Source organism: Xenopus laevis, chromosome 2L (assembly GCF_017654675.1).
Source record: "Xenopus laevis strain J_2021 chromosome 2L, Xenopus_laevis_v10.1, whole genome shotgun sequence".
Classification (NCBI taxonomy): Eukaryota; Metazoa; Chordata; class Amphibia; order Anura; family Pipidae; genus Xenopus; species Xenopus laevis.
The window spans coordinates 168,770,713-168,794,840 of record NC_054373.1 but is presented as its reverse complement, the minus strand read 5'-3'; the positions used below and the strand labels follow the sequence as shown (position 1 = coordinate 168,794,840).

Genomic DNA, 24,128 nt, shown 5'->3' with positions numbered 1-24,128 from the left:
AATCCAGCGCATGGAAATCCTCAATTAATCCAGTGTAGCGTCTTCACTTTAATTGACTTAAATGAATGATGGTTATGCTTTAATTGTTTGTTGGTTAATCTTTATATATACTCACTGCATGCTTGTTCCGTATGCTTGACAAAGGGGCGTGACCCCGAAATGTTGCACTCTGCATTAAACTCGCAAGGCAATCTTGCTTGTATCAATCCTTTTTTCCCAGGGTCCCACTGGCCCAGTGCTGTTTTATGCCTTTCAGGGTTAACTAGTGGGCAGTGCCACATACAGAATATTGAGATGACTGCATTGGCCAGTTCTTTTGCTCAAATATTTCTTTAAAGGTATCCTCTAAGAGCCCAACATCTAGGAAATATATATATATATATATATATATATCTATATATATATATATATATATATATATATATATATATATATATATATATATATATATATATATATACAGTATATATATATACACACACACATATAATATATATGCATATAACAAAAAACTACAGTGCATTCTGTACTCTTCTGGAGGGGTGTGTAACATGCTGGTGCTGTAGAATGAAATGATGGCAATAATCACATACTAACGACCAAATCGTTATCAACTGAAATATTTGGTGAACTTTTAAATGTATAACGTCTGTTGTGTTCCACCTGTAATGGCTAGGGTTGCCACCTTCCGTTTTGTATTGTCTTCCTCCTGTACTGATAATCTTGGTATCAACCATCACCTTTACCAGCTGGGCCAGAAAAATACCAGCCAGGTGGCATCCCTAACCATCCTCAGTGAGACTCTCAGTCCTCCAAACCTTCCAATGTTCTCTGAAGATCCACCTGTTTAAAGAAGGCACATACTGAAAGTCAAGCGGACATATCATAACTGCTGATCATAAATCCTTACTAACAACCTTATGCCTCCCTTGTTCATGAATACACTAGATTGTAAGCTCTTGCATACCGGCCCCTCCTGTTTCATGCCATTATAATATAGTAAAGTGCTGCATAAATATGTAAATAAAGATATGATGGTGATAAGCTTACATGTGTCGTCTTGGATGTAACTGATTAGAGCCACAACCAGTAATGTCCTATCTGCTCAAAGAAAAGTAGTAGGCTGCAGTTGACCCAACTTTCCAAGGTTCATAGCAAAATGTTGGGTTATTAGATCAATGTTCTGTCCAGGAAAAGACTGAGGCCTCTGGAAAATGGCCATTCAAAATTGTGTTCCAGTAGCAATAAATAACTTAATCGGTGGTGGAGAAAATATACTGTACAATGTAGAATTGGGACTAGAACCAGCAGCAACTAGTAAAATGTTCTTTAAAGGGATGCTGTCATGGGAAAACATGTTTTTTTCCAAAACACATCAGTTAATAGTGCTGCTCCAGCAGAATTCTGCACTGAAATCCGTTTCTCAAAAGAGCAAACAGATTTTATTTAATTCTGAAATCTGACATGTTGTCAGTTTCCCAGCTGCCCCAGTAATGTGACTTGTGCTCTTATAAACTTCAGTCACTCTTTACTGCTGTACTGCAAGTTGGAGTGATATCACCTCCCTTTGTTTCCCTGGGAAGGTAACCAGATAGCAGCTCCCTAACACAAGATAACAGCTACCTGGTAGATCTAAGAACAGCACTCAATAGTAAAAGCCAAGTCCCACTGAGACACATTCAGTTACATTGAGTAGGAGAAACAACAGCCTGCCAGAAAGCAGTTCCATCCTAAAGTGCTGGCTCTTTTTAAAAGCACATGACCAGGCAAAATGACCTGAGATGCATCTACACACCAATATTACAACTAAATAAAATATACTTGCTGGCTCAGGAATTAAATTTTATATTGTAGCGTGAATTATTTGCAGGGTAAACAGAGTCAATTAAAAATAAAACCTACACCATAAAAATCATGACAGAATCCCTTTAAATTAAAACGCTCAGATCCAACTATTAAAGGAACAGAAATGAGAACAAAAGCTATGTATGTGTAGCACACTTCTAAATGGAGGTCCAGTCCACAGTGTAAGGGTAGAGAAAGGCATGTTAATTAATGATATATTGATAAATGTGTTGAGATAAGAGGTACTGGAAAAATACCCCCAGGGACCTATTATTTATAATTGTACCAAGGTAACGTTGATGCTTTTAAGTCAACCCCGTCTTCCAAATGTAAATATTCCTATTGACTGCCGTCACATTGGGGCCCTATAATTTGGAAACAAAAGAGCAGGAATGTGTGCCCTGAGGTCTCAGCAATTGGAACGTGTACAAACATACACGTAATGGGCCTTGTAAATAAGAGGCAAGACTTGTTTATATTGTGGATTAGGCAGTTGCACGCTATGGGCAATTTGAGTCCAGGATTATAGAAGAAATAGTTCAGAGAAAAGGGAAAAGAGAAAGGAAGAAGCTGAGGGGAGCGCAAGATGTTTCTCTCCTGGCTCCTCGTTCAGAGTGTCCTGCTGTACATTTATATGGTGGAGTTGGTGCCACTTCCAGAAGAACCCACATACCTGACCCATGGGGAAGTACAAGCAGCTCCAGAGATTTCTGAATTTACCATGGAGATGATAGAAATTACAGAAAATGACCAGCTAAAAGTTCAGGTAAAAAATATCCTAAATATTTGATTGATTCAGTATCATCTGTGCAACATTCTCAAATGCCCCAGTGACTTGGTCTTTCCCATTGGGACAGGAGGACGGGGCATTCTATTTATTTTGACATTGTGTACATTAGCCGATAATTTCAGAATTTCGGTGAATTGTTTTAAGGTGTTCATCTGAGATGTGACAGTTAGTAGGATGCAAATATATTGATAAGCTTAAAGGGGCGGTTCACCGTTACGTTAGCTTTTAGTATGTTTTATTATGGCTAATTGTAAGCAACTTTTCAATAGGCCTTCATTTTTTTAAAAATAGTTTTTGAATAATTTGCCTGCTTCTTCTTCAGACACTTTCCAGCTTTCAAATGGGGGTCATTGACCCCATCTAAAAAAACAAATGCTCTGTAAGGCTACAAATGTATTGTTAATGCTACTTTTTTATTACTCGTCTTTCTATTCAGGCCTCTCCTATTCATATTCCAGTCTCTTAATCATATCAGTGTATGGTTTCTAGGGTAATTTTGGACCCTAGCAACCAGATTGCTGAAATTGCAACCTGGAGCGCTGCTGAATAAAAAGCTAAATAAGTCAAAAACCACAAATGATAAAAAATGAAAACCAATTGCAAATTATCTCAGAATATTACTCTTTATATCATACGTGAATGACCCTTTTCAAATTTGAAGTTAGTCCTTCTGCTTCTTTCTAATTTGAAATGTAAAATCTGGCTGATGGGATCAGAAAGAAGTTTTTTTTTCTTTTCTACCATTTAAACCACTGCCAGGTTGCTAAGGTAAACTGGACCATAGCAATCAGTCGTGATGGGCGAATAAATCCGGCAGGCGTATCGAATTTCCATGTTTCGCCGTTGTTGAATAAATTCTCGAAACTGACGTGAAAATTCACCGGCATAAAAAAATTTTGGACGCGCATCGGGAAAGTCGGTCACGTCAAAATCATTGTGCGTCAACATCATTCAGACCCCCATTGACTTTAACGCAGGCGTCAAAATTGGTCCGAGCATCAGAATTGACGTGGGCATAAAATTTTTCGTTTTATCGCGGGAACGAGACAAATTCGCCCCCATCACTAGCAACCAGCTGACAGTTTATATTTCAAATTGAAGAGAGATATAACGGAGAGCTAAAGGGTACTTCATCTTTCATATAATGGTAATTTAACCCCCACACTGTCTAACACTTACATTTTCTAAAACTGCAAATATCACAAAACTAACTAAAAACACGGTGCACGCTTTTAAACTCATTAGAATGCCAGTGCTTTCACCCTTCTCTATAGAAGTCCTTGTCTATAAAAAGAGACAGTGAGAGATCAGGAAAAAGAGATTGCAGGTATTTAAAGCAATTAATAGCTGTAATTGACCTTCTCTAAAGACTCCAAATACAGAGCTTTTATTTCTGCGCGTCACTGAATTGAAAACACACAAACAGAAGGATTTGGTGATTGTATTTAAGAAGGTGAAGAAGTTCTGCTACACAAGGTTCATCAAAGGTGAAAAGAAAATGATCTGTATTGCTATAAAAGGTGCCCTCTAATGGCAGCAGCGCTTCATTACACTTGATATGGACAAGGAACAAACATCCCAGTATAGGCTGCTGTTAAACAATACAGTATTTATATAGAACTGCAAGTGAACAGACCACTACAAAAAAAAGAATACGAAAATGTAGAAGAAAAAATACCACAAACAAACCATTAACCTAGAGCAGACAATCAGTTGAAAGCAAACACCTGATTGGTTGTTATGGATTACTTGTCCTATTATTGGTCTTCATTTTTTTTTTATATATAGTTTTTTTATATTATGCCTTCTTAGGGCAGGACTACGAGGCAGATTCCGCCGCGATCCAGCGCGCTGCGCAAAATCGCAGGCGTCACGTTGGATGCGACGGAAATAACTTAATGCCAGTGTCGGGTCACGTCGCATCAACGCTGCGACACAATCCGACAATCCTTACCTTATTTCCGTCACATCCGACGTGACGCCTGCGATTTTGCGCAGCGCGTCGGATTGCGGCTGACTTGCCCATGTAGTCCTGCCCTTATTCTGACTCTTTCCAGCTTTCAAATAGGGGTCACTGACCGAATCTAAAAACATATGCTCTGTAAGGATATAAATCTATTATTATTGCTGCTTTTTTATTACTCATCTTTCTATGCAGGCCTCTCCTATTCATATTCCAGTCTCTCATTCAAATCAATGCATGGTTGCTAGGGGAATTTGGACCCTAGCAACCAGATTGGTGAAACTGCAAACTGGAATACTGCTGAATAAAAAGCTAAATAAGTCAAAAACTAAAAATAATGAAAAAAAAATGAAAAGAAATTGCAAAATGTCTCAGAATATCACTCTCTAGATCAAAAATCTGAAGTAGGATTAATTTGCTTCATTTAGGAAGGAAGTTAATTTGAAGGTGAACAAACGCTTTAAGATTATTCCATATTAGAAGTTACATGAAGTTGTAATAAAATGCCTACCCTAAGAGAACATTTACGAAGACCCCAACAAAGTGGAAGAGCAATAAAGCGCACCCTTTTTTGCACTTTAGTGTTCATGAAAAGAGCATAACTGCCCTGGATCTGGTACAAGGCATGCAAGGTGCTCATATCAGCCCTGGGCAGTCACTAAGGACAGTTAATAATACAGGGCCTCATACAGGAGCTGGGTCTAGTCCATTAATTATACATCTGTATAAAATGCAGCTTAGGGAGAGGGAGCGGGGATGCCTCCCCATGTCCCTCTTAAATATAGCCCTGCTGAACACAAACAGCACTTTATCAATGCACCAATCCATTTATCCAGGAAAGTGGTGTGCAAAAATAAAAAGAAATTATTAATTCTCCCCTTTTGTTGCACTTTTGGGGGGTTATTTATCAAAGTTCGATTTTATCTCTATATTTTCTGCTCTTCGATCAAGTCCGCTCTGGTTTTTTACGCTTATTTATTATTACATTTTCCTGAAAATTTGCTTTGCAGGAAAAAATCTGATTTTCACAAATGTTTCTGACTTTTTCATCCGATTTTCACGATTTTTTCATAATTTTCACCCGAAAACTTCGGAGTATTGCCCGAAGCCCAGCACACATCAAAAAAAAATCAATGGGACTTCTCCCGTTGACTTATATGCAACCTCGACAGGTCTGAGATGCTGGATTTTCAGATTCTGACTTTTTCATCCTCAGGGTTTAATAAATTCTGAAAAATTCATGATTTTTTTGAAAGTCAGATTTTATAATAAAAAAAATCACATATTTTTCGTGATTTTTGCATTCAGAGTTTAGTAAATAACCCCCTTGGTGTCAGTGCACACGCTCAGATTCAGGGATATTAGTCAACCGGTGACAAATCTTCTCTTCTTCAGGGCGACTAATCTCCCCGAACTGCCTCCCACTGGCTAGAATGTAAATCGCCGGCGGGAAGGCACTCGGAGCGATTCGTTTTCCAAAGTCGCACGAAGTTGCCTCACGAGGAAACTTTGGGCCACTTCACAAAACAAAGCACTCCGGCTAGAATGTAATTCGCCTGCGGGAAAAAGTTTGGGGAGAAGAGGATATTTGTCGCCGGGCGACTAATCTCCCCGAACTTGAGCGTTTGCCATGACCCTTAAAGAAAGTAGAAGCGTGGCATGATAATCAGCGGTCAGAAAGAACACTACAAATTTTAGATGACAAAAAAATCTGAAAAAAGTCTCTTAAACAACAAACATAAAAATGGTGCCTCCATTGTTAACCCACTGCACATTATGTATCTCAGGAATATCTAAATCAGTACTACAGCGGCGTTACAGCAATTGGAAGAAAGGCATCGCCAACAGAAGAAAAGATAAAGGCCATGCAAAGATTCCTGGGATTGGAAGTCACTGGGAAAATTGATGTCAATACCATGAAAGTTATACAGAAACCCAGATGCGGGGTCCCGGACGTTCAAAAATTCAGTCATTTCGCTGGAAATCCAAAATGGCAAAAAACAACTATAACCTACAGGTAATATACTGTATATATATATAATACACAAAAGCCATGAATATCCTGTAAATTATATCCTTATAAATGGTGAGTTCTGATGTCATCAGTTATAAACGGTGAGTTCTGATGTAATTTCTGTCACATGACTCACTGAAATGTGTGTATTATAATAAATAAAGTACCCCCTGTTGCAAAATATGAGGATATTAGAAGTTACCTCGGAGTTCCATGACCTGTATAAAAACACTCGGCCTTCGGCCTCGTGTTTTTATATGGTCATAAAACTCCTCGGTAACTTATAATATCCTTATATTTTACAAGAGGGGGTACTTTATTCACTATATATTCATCCTAAACGGAAAAGTAGGCCCAAGGTTCAATTGTGTCCACAAATCCCAGCCGGCTCCCACTTGTATCCCTCCAAGTCCACAAAATCTGTTACTGAAATAAAAGAGCCAGCGCCAAAAGGCACGGGGGACAGACAAACAGGCAAATAGGGTAATATAGTTTTGCAATGTTGCCACCTCTTGTGTAACCCTCCTTTATTATCAACCTCCACCAAAGGGTTAAAAAGACTCTCCTTAGGAGCTTGTTTAGATGGGTACTCACAAACAGGCAATATCAATATGCACGTAAAATCCTGGAGCGCCTCTCCTCGTATAGACTGTAAATCAACATGCAGCAGCAAATAGTGTAAAATATCTTTTTAATACTTATAAAAACAAATCTTAAAATGCACTCACATGGCAAAGATTTAAAAAAAGCATATCCATGCACTGTCCACCTGGAGGTCCCCTATATGCACCAGGCCTACACGGATAGTCCCAAGATGATCAGGCTTGGGAAAACGAATAAATAATTGTTTACGTTCGTTCCTCGTGTGCGATGGTTGTTTGCGTTCGTTCCTGGTAGGCGCCCAACATTGCACACGAGGAACGAACGCAAACAACCATCGCACACGAGGAACGAACGTAAACAATTATTTATTCGTTTTCCCAAGCCTGATCATCTTGGGACTATCCGTGTAGGCCTGGTGCATATAGGGGACCTCCAGGTGGACAGTGCATGGATATGCTTTTTTTAAATCTTTGCCATGTGAGTGCATTTTAAGCTTTGTTTTTATAAGTATTAAAAAGATATTTTACACTATTTGCTGCTGCATGTTGATTTACAGTCTATACGAGGAGAGGCGCTCCAGGATTTTACGTGCATATTGATATTGCCTGTTTGTGAGTACCCATCTAAACAAGCTCCTAAGGAGAGTCTTTTTAACCCTTTGGTGGAGGTTGATAATAAAGGAGGGTTACACTTATATGGTGAAACAAGTGGCTTGTTCCCTACACAAGAGGTGGCAACATTGCAAAACTATATTACCCTATTTGCCTGTTTGTCTGTCCCCCGTGCCTTTGGCGCTGGCTCTTTTATTTCAGTAACATATATATATTCATGTTCCACGTGTTTCTGTTTCCTATATTTTTCCAACAATGTCAAGCAAATTTAAAACTAAGGATCATTCTTTAGTGATTTGAAGAATTAGGTCATGGGACAACTAATGGGATGAAAGTTTGTTTTGTTATCAATTGAGCTGGGCACATACAGATAAATACATTTGGTTGTTGAGGACACCACATGCGTAGATACAGTATTTACTTAATCTGGCCTATGATTGGCTCATAATAGGGTCTATGTAGACTAAGGATGCACCGAATCCAGGATTTGGTTCGGGAGTCGGCCTTTTTCAGCAGGTTTCGGCCGAATCCTTCTGCCCGGCCAAACCAAATACGAATCCTAAATTGCATATGCAAATTAGGGGTGTGGAGGGAAATCCCATGACTTTTTGTCACAAAGCAAGGAAGTAAAAAATGTTTTTTTCATCCCACCCCTCATTTGCATATACAAATTTGGATGTGGTTTGGTATTCGGCTGAATCTTTCGCAAAAAATTCGGCCGAATCTACAATAGTGGATTCGGTGCATCCCTAATGTAGACACATTGGGAAAGGATCGCATCAACAGACCAATTTGATCATTGCTTAACTGGATTTTTAATCCTGACCGATAGATATCTGACCTATTCCCTGGCATTTAATGATCAGACATTAGTTTGGCCCTAAATAAGCTTGCAACTTGGTCTGTAGGATCTAATTCGGCAGCTAATTGTGGCCCATGTATGGCCCATTTTACTTATAGGACCTAGTGGGTCATTTACGACAAGAAAGGAAGAATGATTTTAGTCTATGTGCTTCATTGTGCATCCACCCCAAAAGAATACATCATGTTCATGGGGGCATGAGGCACGTAAGCAGGGCAGCCATCAGGGGCTGGACAGGGGGGAGAGTTGTAGGGGCCCCCCGAAGGTAAGGGGGGCCTGGCCATGCCGCACTTACTTGATTAGCCGGGCCCCCCTGCTTTCTGAGAGCTGCTGACTTCGGGAAGGTGGGGCGGGAGTACAAGAGGAGGTATCTTCTGTCCAATACTTCCCCTTATTGGTCACTGAGTTTAAGTCCCGGTTGAGCTGCTCAGGGATTGGATAGCTGAGGTTTGAACTTCTCCTCCGGCTCATCCAATCACCATGCAGCTTTACCAGGACTTGAAATTCTTTGACCAATAAGGGAAGAAAATGCTGTCACTGGAAGAAGATGCAGCCACCTGTGCTCCCCTCCTCTCTTCTATAGTTGGCAGCTCACTGACAGAAAGTGGGCGACACTAATGTAGTATGTGTAACATGGCAGGGCCCCCTAAAGGTAACCCTTTGTGGTCCCTGTTGTGTGGTGGGGCCCTGAGCGCCAAATTTTTTTTAAACTTCTGAGGGGGGCAATTTTTTTTATATGGATGTTTAAGGGGGGCCCTGACCACCAATTTTCTTATAACGTGGGGGGGGGGCCTGACCACAAATGTTTTCTTCAATGAGGGGGCCCTGACCACCAATATTTTTTTATTTTTTTATTAACATGTGGGAACGCTAGCCACCAATGTTTTTTTTTACTGTGTGGTGGGGGTGGACCTGTGGGGTGGGGAGGGCGGACCTGTAGGTGGGGCTTTTGGTTGGCGCAGCCCAGGGGGCCCAGGAAATTTTGTCGTATGGGGCCCTGCGATTTCTGATGTTGGCCCTGCACGTAAGTCTTCAGTTTTGGGGCATAAGCTGCATCCTGGTCCTGTCTATGGTGGGTGATATGGGCCTGACTTGTACCTGCCAATGCTGAGCTCTGCACCTTATGCTAGTTAGGTTCTTCAGAGCCTCTGAGTGATCCTGCAACAGGGGGAGTAAAAAATGAGCTCTATCTGCCACAATTGTGTCATGTGCATCTCCTCCCCCAGGAGAATGTTGTTGCCAGTGGTGCCTGATATTGCACCTTGTAACCACTGACTGTTTTATCACAGAATTCTTAACTACACTCCGGATATCACTAAATCAGAAGTAGACTATGCCATTGCACAAGCTTTTAGAGTGTGGAGCGATGTTACCCCTTTAAATTTCCAAAAGCTGAATAGCGTAGATGCCGATATACTGATCTCTTTTAACACTAAAGGTATGTATTATTATTATTACTAGTACTATAACAAATATAGAAAGCTCGCTATAAAAAAAATGTAAATATAATTATTGGTTTTTTTTTAAGCTCATGGTGATTTTAATTCGTTTGATGGGCCCAACGGTGTTCTGGCACACGCCTATGCGCCCGCCGAGGGCATTGGGGGAGATGCACATTTTGATGAGGATGAACAATGGACGTTGGGACCTCAAGGTAATATAACTTAAAGATTGTAATACAATTAGAGAAAATAAGAAAATACTAACAACTATTATAGTGCATTAAAAAAATATCTATGTATAAATAATTATGTTTATGGACAGAAATTTGAATCAGACATTAGGTTAAACACAGTCAACTTATAGCCTTCTTATTTACCAGGGTTATATTACCTCCAGAACTGTTGAATTAAGAATAAAGAAAAAGCCTCCCAATGAATAGCAAACCATTCCTATACACTCACCCAGAATGCATGGCAATCTATAAAGAGACAGTTGGTTGTTACTCAGTTACCGGAGACCACTTAAGTTGAAAGAAAAATCTTATTTGGCACAAGCTCTATGGCTTCTGAACTCAAAGAGTCAGAGCCCTGAACAAAGGCCTGGGAATGTATGACATGAGAAGATACAGTATGCGTATGGGAGTGAAAGGGAATTACTGGTGGAATAGCATTGAGATATCTCTTCAGACCACATAAAAACAAAGAACTCTTACAACCAAACAGGTGGCTCTGCCCTCAAAGCCAGGGTGCTAGTGACCAAGGCTAACTTGAGAACAGAATCCATTCAATTCAGGGAGACTCATGGGGGAATCTGCACACACAGACTTTTATTCTCTTTCAGTTGCTTGCTATGTCAGTCACCTTGTCAGTAGGAAAGTGAGAGCAAGAAACTCTAAACACAATATTCCTGGTACCATTGTCCCAATGGCTAGAAGGAGCCCTTCCAACTTCCAGGGTGGAATTACTACATATAATAATAGAATCCCTTGACTGTTTTTAATAATAATACTTTTGGCAGTTGAAGATAAAAATTTTAGGTCACAAGAACACCAGGAGTTGATATGGCAGTCAAACCAAATCTTGGCAGTTCTTCCACTACAATCCATTATAGACTCTCCCCTTCATTTGTTCCTTTCTCATTGCACAAAGTCTCATTGCACATTCTTCTCTTTTTCAGGTGCTAATATTTTTCTTGTTGCTGCCCATGAGTTTGGCCATTCCCTTGGCCTGTCTCATTCCAACGACCCCAATGCTTTGATGTTCCCAACGGCCTCGTTCGGCATGATGATTAACCCTGCTCAGTATAAGCTTTCTGCAGATGATATCGCAGGCATCCAGACTTTATATGGTACAACAGTATTTTAGATGATTAATTATTTTTTTTGCTCAGAAATCTTAAACGAGTGTTTTTCCATATTTTGACAGCCCCTGCTGAATAGCTTTACCATGTTTACAAACTAAAACCAAGTTGTATAAGAAGAGCTGGATAAACATGTTACGATCTACTTACGAATCATTTCTATATCTGGAAAATGTGGTGTAAATTTTAGATAATAATGATGAGGTTGACAAACTAGTATCTAGTGGATGTTTGCCAAATTGCTTGGTGGGTAAAGTCAGGCTCATCAAAAGAACAGAGCGTTGTTGCTTCTGGCTAACCACTGGATTATATTATCAGTTAGACAGTCTGTCCCCTTTTATGCCGGCATTGTGTGGGAAAGTGAGACATGTCATAGTTCTGCCAGCCTGATCAGAGATCAGTTAGGGAGATCAGCGTTTAGCCTCATACGTGGTCCAGAAAGCTGCAGATTTGGCCAGGAGTGGCTTAGTCAGCAGGCAACCTGTATAAGGTCAGCTTAATTATTATTGAGGCGTTCGATTACATTATTGCAGTTACTCATAAGGGGCCATTTGCAACTGCGACGTCAGTGTGCACTTAGTACATTGTCTTTATTCCTTGAGAGGGAGCACATACACCTTTAACTGTCCCCATGAATACAGTGCTGCCTCTGTTTGCTACCACTGTATTCCTGAGATGCAAGATGGGTAGGTACAGTATATAGGTTGCCCCACTACTGGCTCCTAAATTGCACCTCATTCAAATGTCGTCCTGCAGGTTATAAAGACAGATGTGACTTGCACCCAACTACACTGTGCTCTGTCCCTTGCAACAAATGCTGCAAGGTTGGGAACACTGCTAATGCCTTGGGCAGAAGAGCTTTGTGCAAGAGCACTAAAGGTGGCCATAGACGTAGAGATCTGCTCATTTGGAGATTTCGCCAAACGAGCGGATCTCTCCCCGATATGCCCACATTGAAGTGGGCAATATCGGGCTGATCCGATCGTGGGCCCTAGGGCCCAACAATCGGATAATAATGGATCTGATACAGGTGGTTAGATCGCAGGACCACATGCACGCATAGATGCGGCCACGATTAGATGGGATTTTATAACCTGCCCGATCGAGATCTGCCCGACTTTCTGCCAGATATCAATCGGGGAAGCCCATCGGATGGCCCCACACACGGCAAATAAGCTGCCGACTCTGTCTGTTGGCAGCTTTTATCGGCCCATGTATGGAGCCTTAAGGGGCGAACTCTTGAGCATCTTACTGTTCTTGTACTGCTGCCCTGGGGCATAGTGGGGAATGGTGCTGATACTTCTCATAGCAGCATCCTGTTGAGAACAAAGATAAACTGTCTATAGATAACTGCTCTTTCTCTTGTGTGTTATGTTTTCTATATCCTTCTTATTTGTTTGGGTGGTTGTTTAATAAAGGAAGAAGAAACTCCATTGAACCAAAGCCCAATCCAATGCCACCAGTGATCACCCCCAAACCAGCACCGCCCCCAAAGAACCAGCCAAATAAGTGTGATCCCAACCTTCAGTTTGATGCTGTTACGAGCATGAGAGGAGATCTGCTCTTTTTCAAAGACGGGTAATCTCAGCACTTATTCATTATTTTAATGTGTAATTTGGTAGTTTTATCTTCGTTACAGTAAAAGAAGAGATGGGGGTTTTTGCAGGAAACCAGCACAAAAAGGATAAGTAAACCTTATATCCAATTGCTCAGGGTGCTTTTCTGAGCCCTTCACAATTTTGCTAATATAAGTTCCAGTAACAACCAACCAGGATGTTCCTTTATAAAAATCCTTTTATAAAATCAGACTTTTAAAAAATCACAAATTTTTCGGAATTTATTAATTCAGAGGATGGAAAAGTCTGAATCTGAAAGTCCTAATGATTTTTTCAAAAATCATCAAAAAATCATGAAAAATCTGATTTTCGGGAAAATGTAATAATAAATAAGCGTAAAAAACCAGAGCGGATTTGATTGGATTTTGTAGCAGAGATAAATTTGGACTTTAATAAATAACCCCCTTAAATAAGGTTTAACTATATTTATTAGGGGATCAGTGGCCTATGGAAAATGTTTTTCACAGCAATTTATTGGGATGAGGTGTTCATTTAAAAAAAATATTTTTGCCATAATTTCATGTGTGCTTTTAATGGCTTATATTTAAACTTTTAGGGGCTGATTCACTAAATTTGAGTGAAGGATTCGAAGTAAAAAAACTTCGAATTTTGAAGTATTTTTTGGGCTACTTCAACCATCGAATGGGCTACTTCGACCTTCGACTACGACTTCGAATCGAAGGATTCGTAGTAAAAATCGTTCGACTATTCGACCATTCGATAGTCGAAGTACTGTCTCTTTAAAAAAAACTTCGACCCCTTACTTCGGCAGCTAAAAGCTACCGAAGTCAATGTTAGCCTATGGGGAAGGTCCCCATAGGCTTTCCTAAGTTTTTTTTGATCAAAGGATATTCCTTCGATCGTTGGATTTAAATCCTTCGAACCGTTCGATTCGAAGGATTTATTCGTTCGATCGAAGGAATAATCCTTCGATCGTACGATCGCAGTATTTGCGCTAAATCCTTCGACTTCGATATTCGAAGTCGAAGGATTTTAATTCCCAGTCGAATATCGAGGGTTAATTAACCCTCGATATTCGACCCATAGTGAATCGGCCCCCAAGTATAATGCACATAGTGATATTCTGAGACAATCTGCTAATGCCCATTTTTTCGTTTTTTGGATTATTTACTTTTTTGGCAAGCAACTCTCTTTTTGCTGTTTTAGCAGGTATCTGGTTGCTAGGGTCCAAATTACCCAAGCAACCAGGCAATGGTTTTAATGAGGGATTGGGATATGAATAGGTGAGGGCCTGAACACAATGACACGTTATAAAATACAGTAGAATCCCAATTTTACGTTTTTCACGGGACCAGAAAAAAATTATGTAAAATCCAGGAAAATGTAAAATGTGTTATACATAATATATAGGTGGGACCACAAAACGACAATGTGAAATGTTGGACAACTTAAAATCAGGGCATCTGGAATTGAGGTTTCACTGTATAGCAATAAAATTGTAGCCTCGTAAAGCATCAGTTTTTTGCTGCCAGGGTCAGTGACTCCCCTTTAAAAGTTAAAAAGTGGGAGAAGAGGAAGTGAAATAATTAAAAAACTATAACAAAAATGAATAATGAATACCAACTGATGAATTGTTACAAATAGGACATTCTATAACATACTAAAAGTCCACTTAAAAGGCAAACTAACTCTAAGGGGCAGATTTACTAAGGGTCGAATATCGAGGGTTAATTAACCCTCGATATTCGACTAGGCACTAAAATTGTTCGACTTCGAATATCGAAGTTGAACGATTTAGCGCTAATACTTCGATCAAACGATCGAAGGATTATGCGTTCGATCGAACGATTAAATCCTTCGAATCGAACGATTCGAAGGATTTTAATACAACGATCGAACGAATATCCTTCGATCAAAAAAACACAGGCAAGCCTATGGGGACCTTCCCCATAGGCTAACATTGAGTTCGGTAGCTTTTAGCTGCCGAACTAGGGGGTCGAAGTTTTTCTTAAAGAGACAGTACTTCGATTATCGAACGGTCGAATAGTCGAACGATTTTTAGTTCGAATCGTTCAATTCGTAGTCGAAGTCGTAGTCGAAGGTCGAACTAGCCCATTCGATGGTCGAAGTAGCCAAAAAAACACTTCGAAATTCGAAGTTTTTTTTATTCGAATCCTTCACTCGAGCTTTGTAAATGTGCCCCTAAAATTCAGATGCCAATAATATTTTTTCAGATACTAAAAATAACGGCTAAACTTTTTGCTTCCCCGAAGGGTGTTCTGGAGAAAGAGCGCACGATTTCCAGAAGTGGAAACCATCTCCATGAATATTATTTGGCCGAGCGTGGGAAGAGTGGATGCAGCTTATGAAGTTGTAGGGAGAGACATAGTATATCTATTCAAAGGTAAGTAGTGGTTTCTTGCAAGCATAAGGCCAAAGCAACTGGTCTTGCTGAGTAGTAGTGATGGGCGAATTTATTCGCCAGTTGCGAATTCGTGGCGAATTTGAGTGATTCGCCGCCGGCAAATAAATTCGCAAAACGCCCGCGAAAGTTTGCCTGCGCCGAAAAACGGACGCCGGCATCGAAAAACGGACGCCGGCATCAAAAACGAGACGCCTGCACCGTTTTGCAAATTTTTTTGCCAAACAGCGCAAATTCGCCCATCACTAGCTTTTAAAACAGATTACACTCTTTTCCAACCTGCAACTGCTGCTCTCTGGGTCCCCATAAAGTCTGAAACCTAGAGCAGTTGCCCGTATTAATCCCCGGCCCCCTCAAAGAGACCTCTTATAGTTTCATTTCAAGTCCAGCTTCAATGTTCACAAAAGGTGTAAAACTCCTGCTACCTCCGTTTCTTTTGCACAGGACGACAACACTGGGCCACAAGAGGATGGACCATTCTTCCGGGATATCCAAAGGACATCAGCTCATTCGGATTTCCGTATGATGTTAAAAAAATAGATGCCGCGACCTTCATCAGAGAAGAAATGAAAGCCATTTTCTTTGTTGGAGATAGATATTATAGGTGGGTAATCTGCGCAAACCCAACCCATGTCTGGAATAAACTCCAGATTTTATGAAAGAGAGTAAAGTGCAAATAAGCCTCAAAGGAGATGTAAACCCTAAAAAGGAATGTGGCTAGAAATGCCATATTTTACATACTGAACTTATTGCACCAGCCTAGAGTTTCAGCTTGTCAATCACAGCAATGATCCAGGACTTCAAACTTGTCACAGGGGGTCACCATCTTGGAAAGTGTCTGTGACACTCACATGCTCAGTGGGCTCTGAGCAGCTGTTGAGAAGCTAAACTTAGGGGTCGTCACTAATTATCCAACAGAAAATGAGGTTTGTCTGTAATATAAGCTGATGCTACAGGGCTGATTATTAAATTCTGATGCTAATTGCACTGGTTTCTGTGCTGCCATGTAGTAATTATCTGTATTAATTACTAATCAGCCTTATATTGTGACATTTCTATTCTATGTGTACTGTATATTGTGAGTGGGTCCCTAAGCTCAGTAAGTGACAGCAGCACAGAGCATGTGCAGTGAATCAGCAGAAAAGAAGATGGGGAGCTACTGGGGCATCTTTGGAGACACAGATCTTTACTGCTAAAGGGCTGTGGTTGCCCTGGGCTGGTACAGAATCCCAAAACATAATGTACAACATTTCTTGCTTCTTTAGTTAGCTTTAGTTCTCCTTTAAAGCTAAACTGTTATGCAGATGATTACAGAAAATGTTTTATAATTCACATTGCTCCTTGGCTGCCCCACTTGAGATTCAGTCATATTTCCTGTTTAGACAAAAGCACAGCAAGGTAGATTATGAACTAACACTTAGGGGCACATTTACTTAGCTCGAGTGAAGGATTAGAATAAAAAATACTTTGAATTTCGAACTATTTTTTTGGCTACTTCGACCATCGAATTGGCTACTTCGACCTTCGACTACGACTTTGAATCGAACGATTCAAACTAAAAATCGAACGATTTTTCCTTCGATCATTCAATCGAAGTAAATGCAGTAAATCCTTTGACTTCGATATTCAAAGTCGAAAGATTTAACTTCGATGGTCGAATATCGAGGGTTAATTAACCCTCGATATTTGACCCATAGTAAATGTGCCCCTTAGAGGAAGCTCATGCGAAAATAGATAGAACATAAAGTATCACAGAAGATGACCCCCTAGTTTGAATTGAGCTCATGAACCCCAGTACGGAGGCAGAAATACTTGCAAACTTGATAGTAACCTTTTTTTTTATCTAAAAAATTTGCATTGGGTCCTTATTCCTTTTTTTTACTTTTTTCTAAAAATAATTTCATCCAGCAAAATGATGTTTGTGTTCATATCTAAAATGCCGCGCACATACCAGATATCAATTTCTGCTTCTCTCCGTTGAACAGCTACAACCACAGAACCAACGCAATGGATTCCAGGAAACCTCGAAAAATAAAATCTGATTTTCCTGGAATTGGAAAAAAAGTTGATGCGGCATTTCAGAATGGTAAGAACATTAACGTGAATTTATGGGCAGAACCAGGAAACGTTACTGGAAAACGAGTGCTAAAAATGTTTAATAGAGCGGTTATAAAGTTTTGCTCATTGGCTGGACTAGCATTAGTTTATAATTTCTTTGCATTTTTCACCGAAGTTCCTAGGGCCCACCAGACATCCTTAAACCAAGGCTCACTCTCACAACAATTAGATTTTTATGGTGCTATGTACTACTGTCCTTGGCTAAAACCCACTAACACATACAAAAGCCTTGGATACAGAGCTATATATAGTAAATGTCAATTTGTGGCATGCTATAGACCTCTAGTGACCAAACCAAGGTCAGTGTATCATAATTCCCAGAAAACTTTTATAAGCACTCTATGGTTTAAAACTAGGGATGCACCGAATCCACTATTTTGGATTCGGCCGAACCCCCGAATCCTTCGCGAAAGATTCGGCCGAATACCGAACCGAATCCGAACCCTAATTTGCATATGCAAATTAGGGGTGGGAAGGGGAAAACATTTTTTACTTCCTTGTTTTGTTACAAAAAGTCACGCGATTTCCCTCCCTGCCCCTAATTTGCATATGCAAATTAGGATTCGGATTCGGTTCCGCCAGGCAGAAGGATTCGGCCAAATCCGAATCCTGCTGAAAAAGGCCGAATCTTGGCCGAATCCCGAACTGAATCCTGGATTCGGTGCATCCCTATTTAAAACATTATTTTTATTCTATCATATTAAAACATGAAAACAACCCCTTGTGGACCTAACGCGTTTCATGCTTACCTAGCACTTAATCATAGGCAATCCTATAGGATTTATAGAACTTTTTTCCTATTGGATTGCCTATGACTAAGTGCTAATTAAGCATAAAATGCGTTAGGCTCTATGAGGGGTTGTTTTGATGTTTTAAAATAAATAACAAGGGGTCAGGAAAAACATTTTAATATGTATAAATAACAAGAGGGCAGGAAAAACACTCCCCTAAAAATATTGTTTTGGCCAACCAACATAGAAAACACAGAAAAGTTGGACAGTCAAAATAAAAAAAAAGGTCTAAATTTGCTTCCTGGTACCATGAGACTTTGTAAAGACACTAAGGGGGTTGTTAACTAAACTCCACATGTAAAAATGACGAAAAAATTCATGATTTTGTTTTTTTTAAATCTGGCTTTTGAAAAAATCTAGAAAAATCTGAAAATCCGGCATCTCAGACCTGTCGAGGTTGCATATAAGTCAATAGGAGAAGTCCCAATGATTTTTTGATGTGCTCTGGGTTTCGTTCAATACCCCAAAATTTGCGGAATTTTCGGACAAAAATCGGGAGAAAACATCGGATAACAAATCTGAAAATATCGTGAAAAAAAAGATTTTTTCCCGCAAAGCATATTTTCGTGAAAATTTAATAATGAATAACCTTAAAAACCCCAGCAGATTTGATCGGAGTTTGTAGCAGAAAATATTCAGATAAATTTGGACTTTGATAAATAACCCCCCTTAGGGGGGTTATTTACTAAACTCTTAATTTTTTCTGGTTGAGGTTTTTTAGGCAAAAACTCAAAGAAAAGAAAACATTTTTCAAGATTTATTGTACCCCAAAGCTGCAAAAATTCAGAATCTGAAAATCTGCCATCTCAAACCTGTTGAGGTCATGTAGAAGTCAATGGGAGATGTCTCTTTTCCACTATGAAGATATCATGGTTTGTGTTGTGTTTCGTACGATAATCCAAACAATTCAGGGTTTTCAGGTGATAACTTGAAAAAAATCAAGCAATTTGGGAGTCGAATCGAAAAAAATAGCACGATTAGAGTTTTCCCTCAATTTTATCTAGACTTTTTGAGTTATTTTATTAATAAATAAGGTAAAGTTGTGGATGGAAGTTTGGTCAAGTTTGTTGTATTGAAATTATGAGAAAAATTCATTTTAGTAAATAACCCCCTTAAACTGCTATTTAGCATTAGAAAAAAGGCCAATCACACAGCCCTTGAGCAAGTCATTGGGTCACAACGATAGGATAATACCCGATAGCTAACAGAGATTTTTTTTTTTGGCAAATTCACAAAAGTCACATTTCCAAACAATGTTTGCCTGTATATCCCTAGGTTTTTATTTATTTTTTTCATTAAAGATGGTGTCTTATTTTAGGGGTTTTATAGGTTTTTGAAATCACAACTAAACTCATTTTCTCTAAAACCACGATTGTCACAACCGCAACTTTTCTGACTTGTCGCACAATAACTACGCTTTTTTTTGTATTGTTGTACAAAAGCCAGCATCAAAAACTCCCAAAAACCTTGAAAACCACAAAAAAAGATCTTTCAGTTGTAAAACAGACATCTACCACTGACTGCTGCATGATTTCAATAGGTTTTAACTTTTGGATTCGGAATTGTCACAGTATTGTCACATTATGGCATCAAAAAAACCTGACCCAAAAAAGTCTAGGTTAAAAATAAATATTAAAAAATACTATTGTATTAATATAATGTGGGTTATTTTCTAAACCTCAAATGTATCTGATCTGGCTTTTTGGGGCAAAAACTCAAAACAAATGTAATTTATTATACCACAATGCTGCAAAAAGCCTGAATCTGAAAATCTGCCATCTCAGAACCATTGAGGTCAGGCAAAAACCCCAAAAAAATAGAGCGATTTGGGGGAAAAATCTTACAATTCGAGTTTAGGCTTGATTTTATAGAGTTTTTTTACCAATCCATTTTATTTGAGTTATTTTATTAATAAATAAGGCGAAATTGGGGATGGGATTTTGGTCAAGCTTTTTTTTATTTTAATTTTAATTTGGACTTTAGTAAATAACCCCAAAAATATTGCCTGTTTTCCAGGTTATCTCTACTTCTCTGCAGGAGCCAAACAAGCGGAATATGATTACAGAGGGAAAAAGGTGGTCCGTTACCTGCAGAACTACAGATGGATGAGCTGCAAATGAAACTGATTAGGTCTTACTATAATAATATAACTTTTTCTAAGAAATTACTTTAAACATAACCATTCCTATTATAGAGCTAAGACTTACTGCACATCGCTACTACAGGTATTAGACCGGTTATCCAGAATACTCTGGACCTGGGGCTTTCCAGATAACGGATCTTTCCGTAATTTGGATCTCGATACCTTAAGTCTACTAGAAAATCATGTAAATATTAAAAAAACTAATAGGCTGGTTTTGCTTCCAATGACGGTTAATTATATCTTAGTTTGGATCAAGTTCAAGCTACTGTTTTATTACTACATTGAAAAAGGAAATCATTATAAAAAATTTGGATTTGGATAAAATTGAGTCTATGGGAGAGGGGCATCCCATGATTCAGAGCTTTCTGGATAATGGGTTTCTAGATGACGGATTCCATACCTGTATAGCACTTGGTAGAAGTGAGATGTGCATATCATAGATATATGCATACAAAAGCACAGTGTTAGAATGGTTACAATTAGTTTTTTTGCACAGATTAAGCCACAAATAATTTTAAAAACATAGTAATATCTGGTGCAAATCTCTGAAGCAATCCTTTTACCAGTTGATTGTGTTTTACAGATGCATGCACATACACATTATTCACGCTCTTCTTAAAGACGTTTCGGGCCTAAAAAAACAGAAGTGTTATTAATGATTTGTTATTATCTGGCTCCTTTGATCTGTATAGTGACAATCTCGGCATTTGCACAATTATTAAAGGACAGTTATGCCAATCACATCCACAGTAATAACAATGTATGGCTTCCACTGTTGAATAAATCTTTGTGTCTGAAGAATATTTCATCTGTTTTATTACAAATGACCAGCAGGGGCACTGTTGTTGCAAATTTATTTTATTAGCAGTTTTAATACTGCCGATATCTTGAAAGCTATAAACAAAAAGTCACACCAGTGCTTAAAACAGCAAAAAGCCAGAATCTGAAAAGCCGCCATCTCAGACCTGCAGAGGTTGTATAGAAGTCAATGGCAGAGGTCCCTATCTTATTTAGAAGTTTCTGTGGTCTGTGATGGAATTAGCCTGAAAATCAGACCATTTCGGACTTTTCGGACAAATCCGAAAAATTCGGGCTTTTCAGAAAATCATATGATTTGGGTTTTCGCTTGTTTTTACCCTAACCAGTTAAATTTAGCTTTTTTAATAGGGTGTGGTTTTTTTATTTAAATAATGCAATATATTCAGATTTTAGTAAATAACCCTCTAAATGTTGCCTGGGCAGTAACAGTATAAAGTAGAGGCTTGAACAGAATTATAGGCAATAGGTTGAGGTCAGGGCTCTATGTAGGCTAGTCAAGTTCTTCCACTCCCATCTCTGCAAACAGACTCTGTACTTACTTTGCTTTGTGCAGAATGTATTTAATTGCATGTTAAATTGTTTCCCTAGTAAGTAGGAAACAGCAAGGATAGAAGAATGAAGAATAGAGGACCTAATACAAAATAAAAGAAAAAACAAATTAGAATAATTTTTTTTTTACATGAATCTGTTCTTTAGATGATGGGGTCAGTGACCCCCCCCCATAACAAGATTTTTCAGGCCAGAAAAAAACAGGAAGGCTATTCATTTGAAAACTACACAAAACAAATAATAAAGACCAGTTACAAAGTTGCTTATAATAGTGGCATGTATGACAAATAGCGTTGCCACCTGGTTGGTATTTTACCGGCTTGGCCTGTAAAAATGATGGTTGATCCCGATGTTATTAATAGGGAAAAAAGGTAAATGTATAGGAAGGCCAGTATTTTTTTTTGGAAAAGGTGGCAACCCTAATAAGCTAAAAGTTTATTTAAACATGAGCTTACCCTTTATTTCAGAATGTTGATTATTTGCCTTTTTGTACCAAAATAAACTACATTCTTTTACATGTGTCTGGAAGATTGTTCTATGAGTGCCTGCTCCACTACTATACGGTGTTTATCATAAAGGCCTGGTGTCATGGAGAGTATTATAATAATTCTGGCCAAAGGGTCACCATATTTGTTTATGTCCTATAGTCATGCTATATATTCAGTCTTTCCTTTTTCTATCTGAGACCATCAGTTTTTGCTAAAAACTTGCATATCTCCCAGGTATCACCAGTAGAGGGTACTAGAAGCAAAGGCATGAAAAAACCTTAGGGCTCATTTATGCCCACAGACACAGTGGGTAAACTGAGCTTTTCCCTGCAGGGAGTTGCATCTGAAACCACTTTCATTAAATGTACTTGCATCCAAATGCTCTCTTCGCACTTCTGTATAGTTGTGCTTGGCACCACTCAGTCCTTCTTGCCCTTCTGAATTGGGCACCAGTGATGGGAGAATTTGTCCTGTTTCGCTGAAAAATTTGTGAATTTCCAGTGAGATTTGTGAAACAGCAAAAAATTTGCAAAACACAAATTTTGACGCCTGCGTCAATTTTCCTGATTGCGACAATTTTAACGACCCGCATTAAAGTCAATGGGCGTCCAAATAATGTTGACGCACTACAGTTTTGCCACGAGCGACTATTCTGACGCATGTCCAAATTTTTTTGCCGCTGGTGAATTTTTGCTGCAGTTTCTCAAATGTATTTGTCAGCTGCGAAATGTGGAAATTCGTGACAAATTTGCACCTGCCCAATTTATTCCCCCATCACTATTGGGCACTGCTGCACCTATTGGTCAGGAGGTGCCGGTAGCTCCATGGTCCCCTCAGTGTCCTATGTCATTGGCCACAGTGAGTGCAGTTGGTCCAACAGTATTGGGCACAGGTGTCACTCAAACGCCAAACTCTGACGGGCAGACTTAAAAAATATTCAGAGCAATTTGCACCCAATTTGCAAAGAAGTGCACATGCAGTTGCATCTTTGCACCAAGATCACTGGCAAGATCACTGTGCCTAGGCTGGAAGCTTAAAGTCTAAAAACTTGTTAAACATATTTGCAAGACCAAGATTACGCACATGCTCAGTGTGGTCTGGGCTTCATTTGGGAGGTTAAGCTTAGGGATCGTCAAAAATAATCAAAAAAGCACAAGCCAAATAATATCTGCCATAGAAGTTGATACAGCAAGACTGATTAATAATCAGAATATACAGACTGCAGTGGGTCTGCGGATACAAATCTCTACACGGTCGCCGCCTGCTTTACAGGGAAACAAACAAAGCTGCTCGAGGTCAGGGAAGTAAGGTGGTGGGGGCTCCCCCCCCCCACTGTTTGAAAGTATGATTGTTTCCCTGCAGAGCAGTTAGGGACCATCTGAAGTTTCCTATCTGCAGCTGTCAGAGTAAGTAAAACAAAGGGAGAATTTCACTGCATACAGTCAAGTTTATTATAAAAATGGTAGACATTTTTTAAAGTATATTGGAGATATTGCTCAAGGAATGGAAAGAAGGCACTCCGGTTAGATAAAAAAGGTGGTTTATTCCATTCCATTCCTTGAGCAATTACTATTTCAGTGAGGACGCTGATGGCAGAGCACCCGGACTACAACAACTAAAAAATGGAGCTACACTAAGAAGAACACACAGGGGGTGAGTTTGGAGTGGCCTAAACCTTTTTTGTACAATATTGGAGATAGATTTCTTTTTCATTAAAGAAAGTAAAAATGG

At 39.3% G+C, this 24,128-nt stretch overlaps 1 protein-coding gene across 1 annotated transcript; it reads left to right on the top strand.

Moving 5' to 3' along the window:
- The first annotated feature begins 2,395 nt into the window (after positions 1-2,395).
- Positions 2,396-21,339, top strand: mmp3.L (matrix metallopeptidase 3 L homeolog). Its single transcript, NM_001093594.1, is given in 10 exon segments — positions 2,396-2,611; positions 6,386-6,615; positions 9,978-10,126; positions 10,217-10,342; positions 11,308-11,478; positions 12,909-13,068; positions 15,341-15,471; positions 15,934-16,093; positions 17,475-17,575; positions 20,415-21,339. Coding segments are annotated over 10 exon segments (1,377 nt in total). The 5' UTR covers positions 2,396-2,566; the 3' UTR covers positions 20,519-21,339.
- The last annotated feature ends 2,789 nt before the right edge of the window (positions 21,340-24,128 follow it).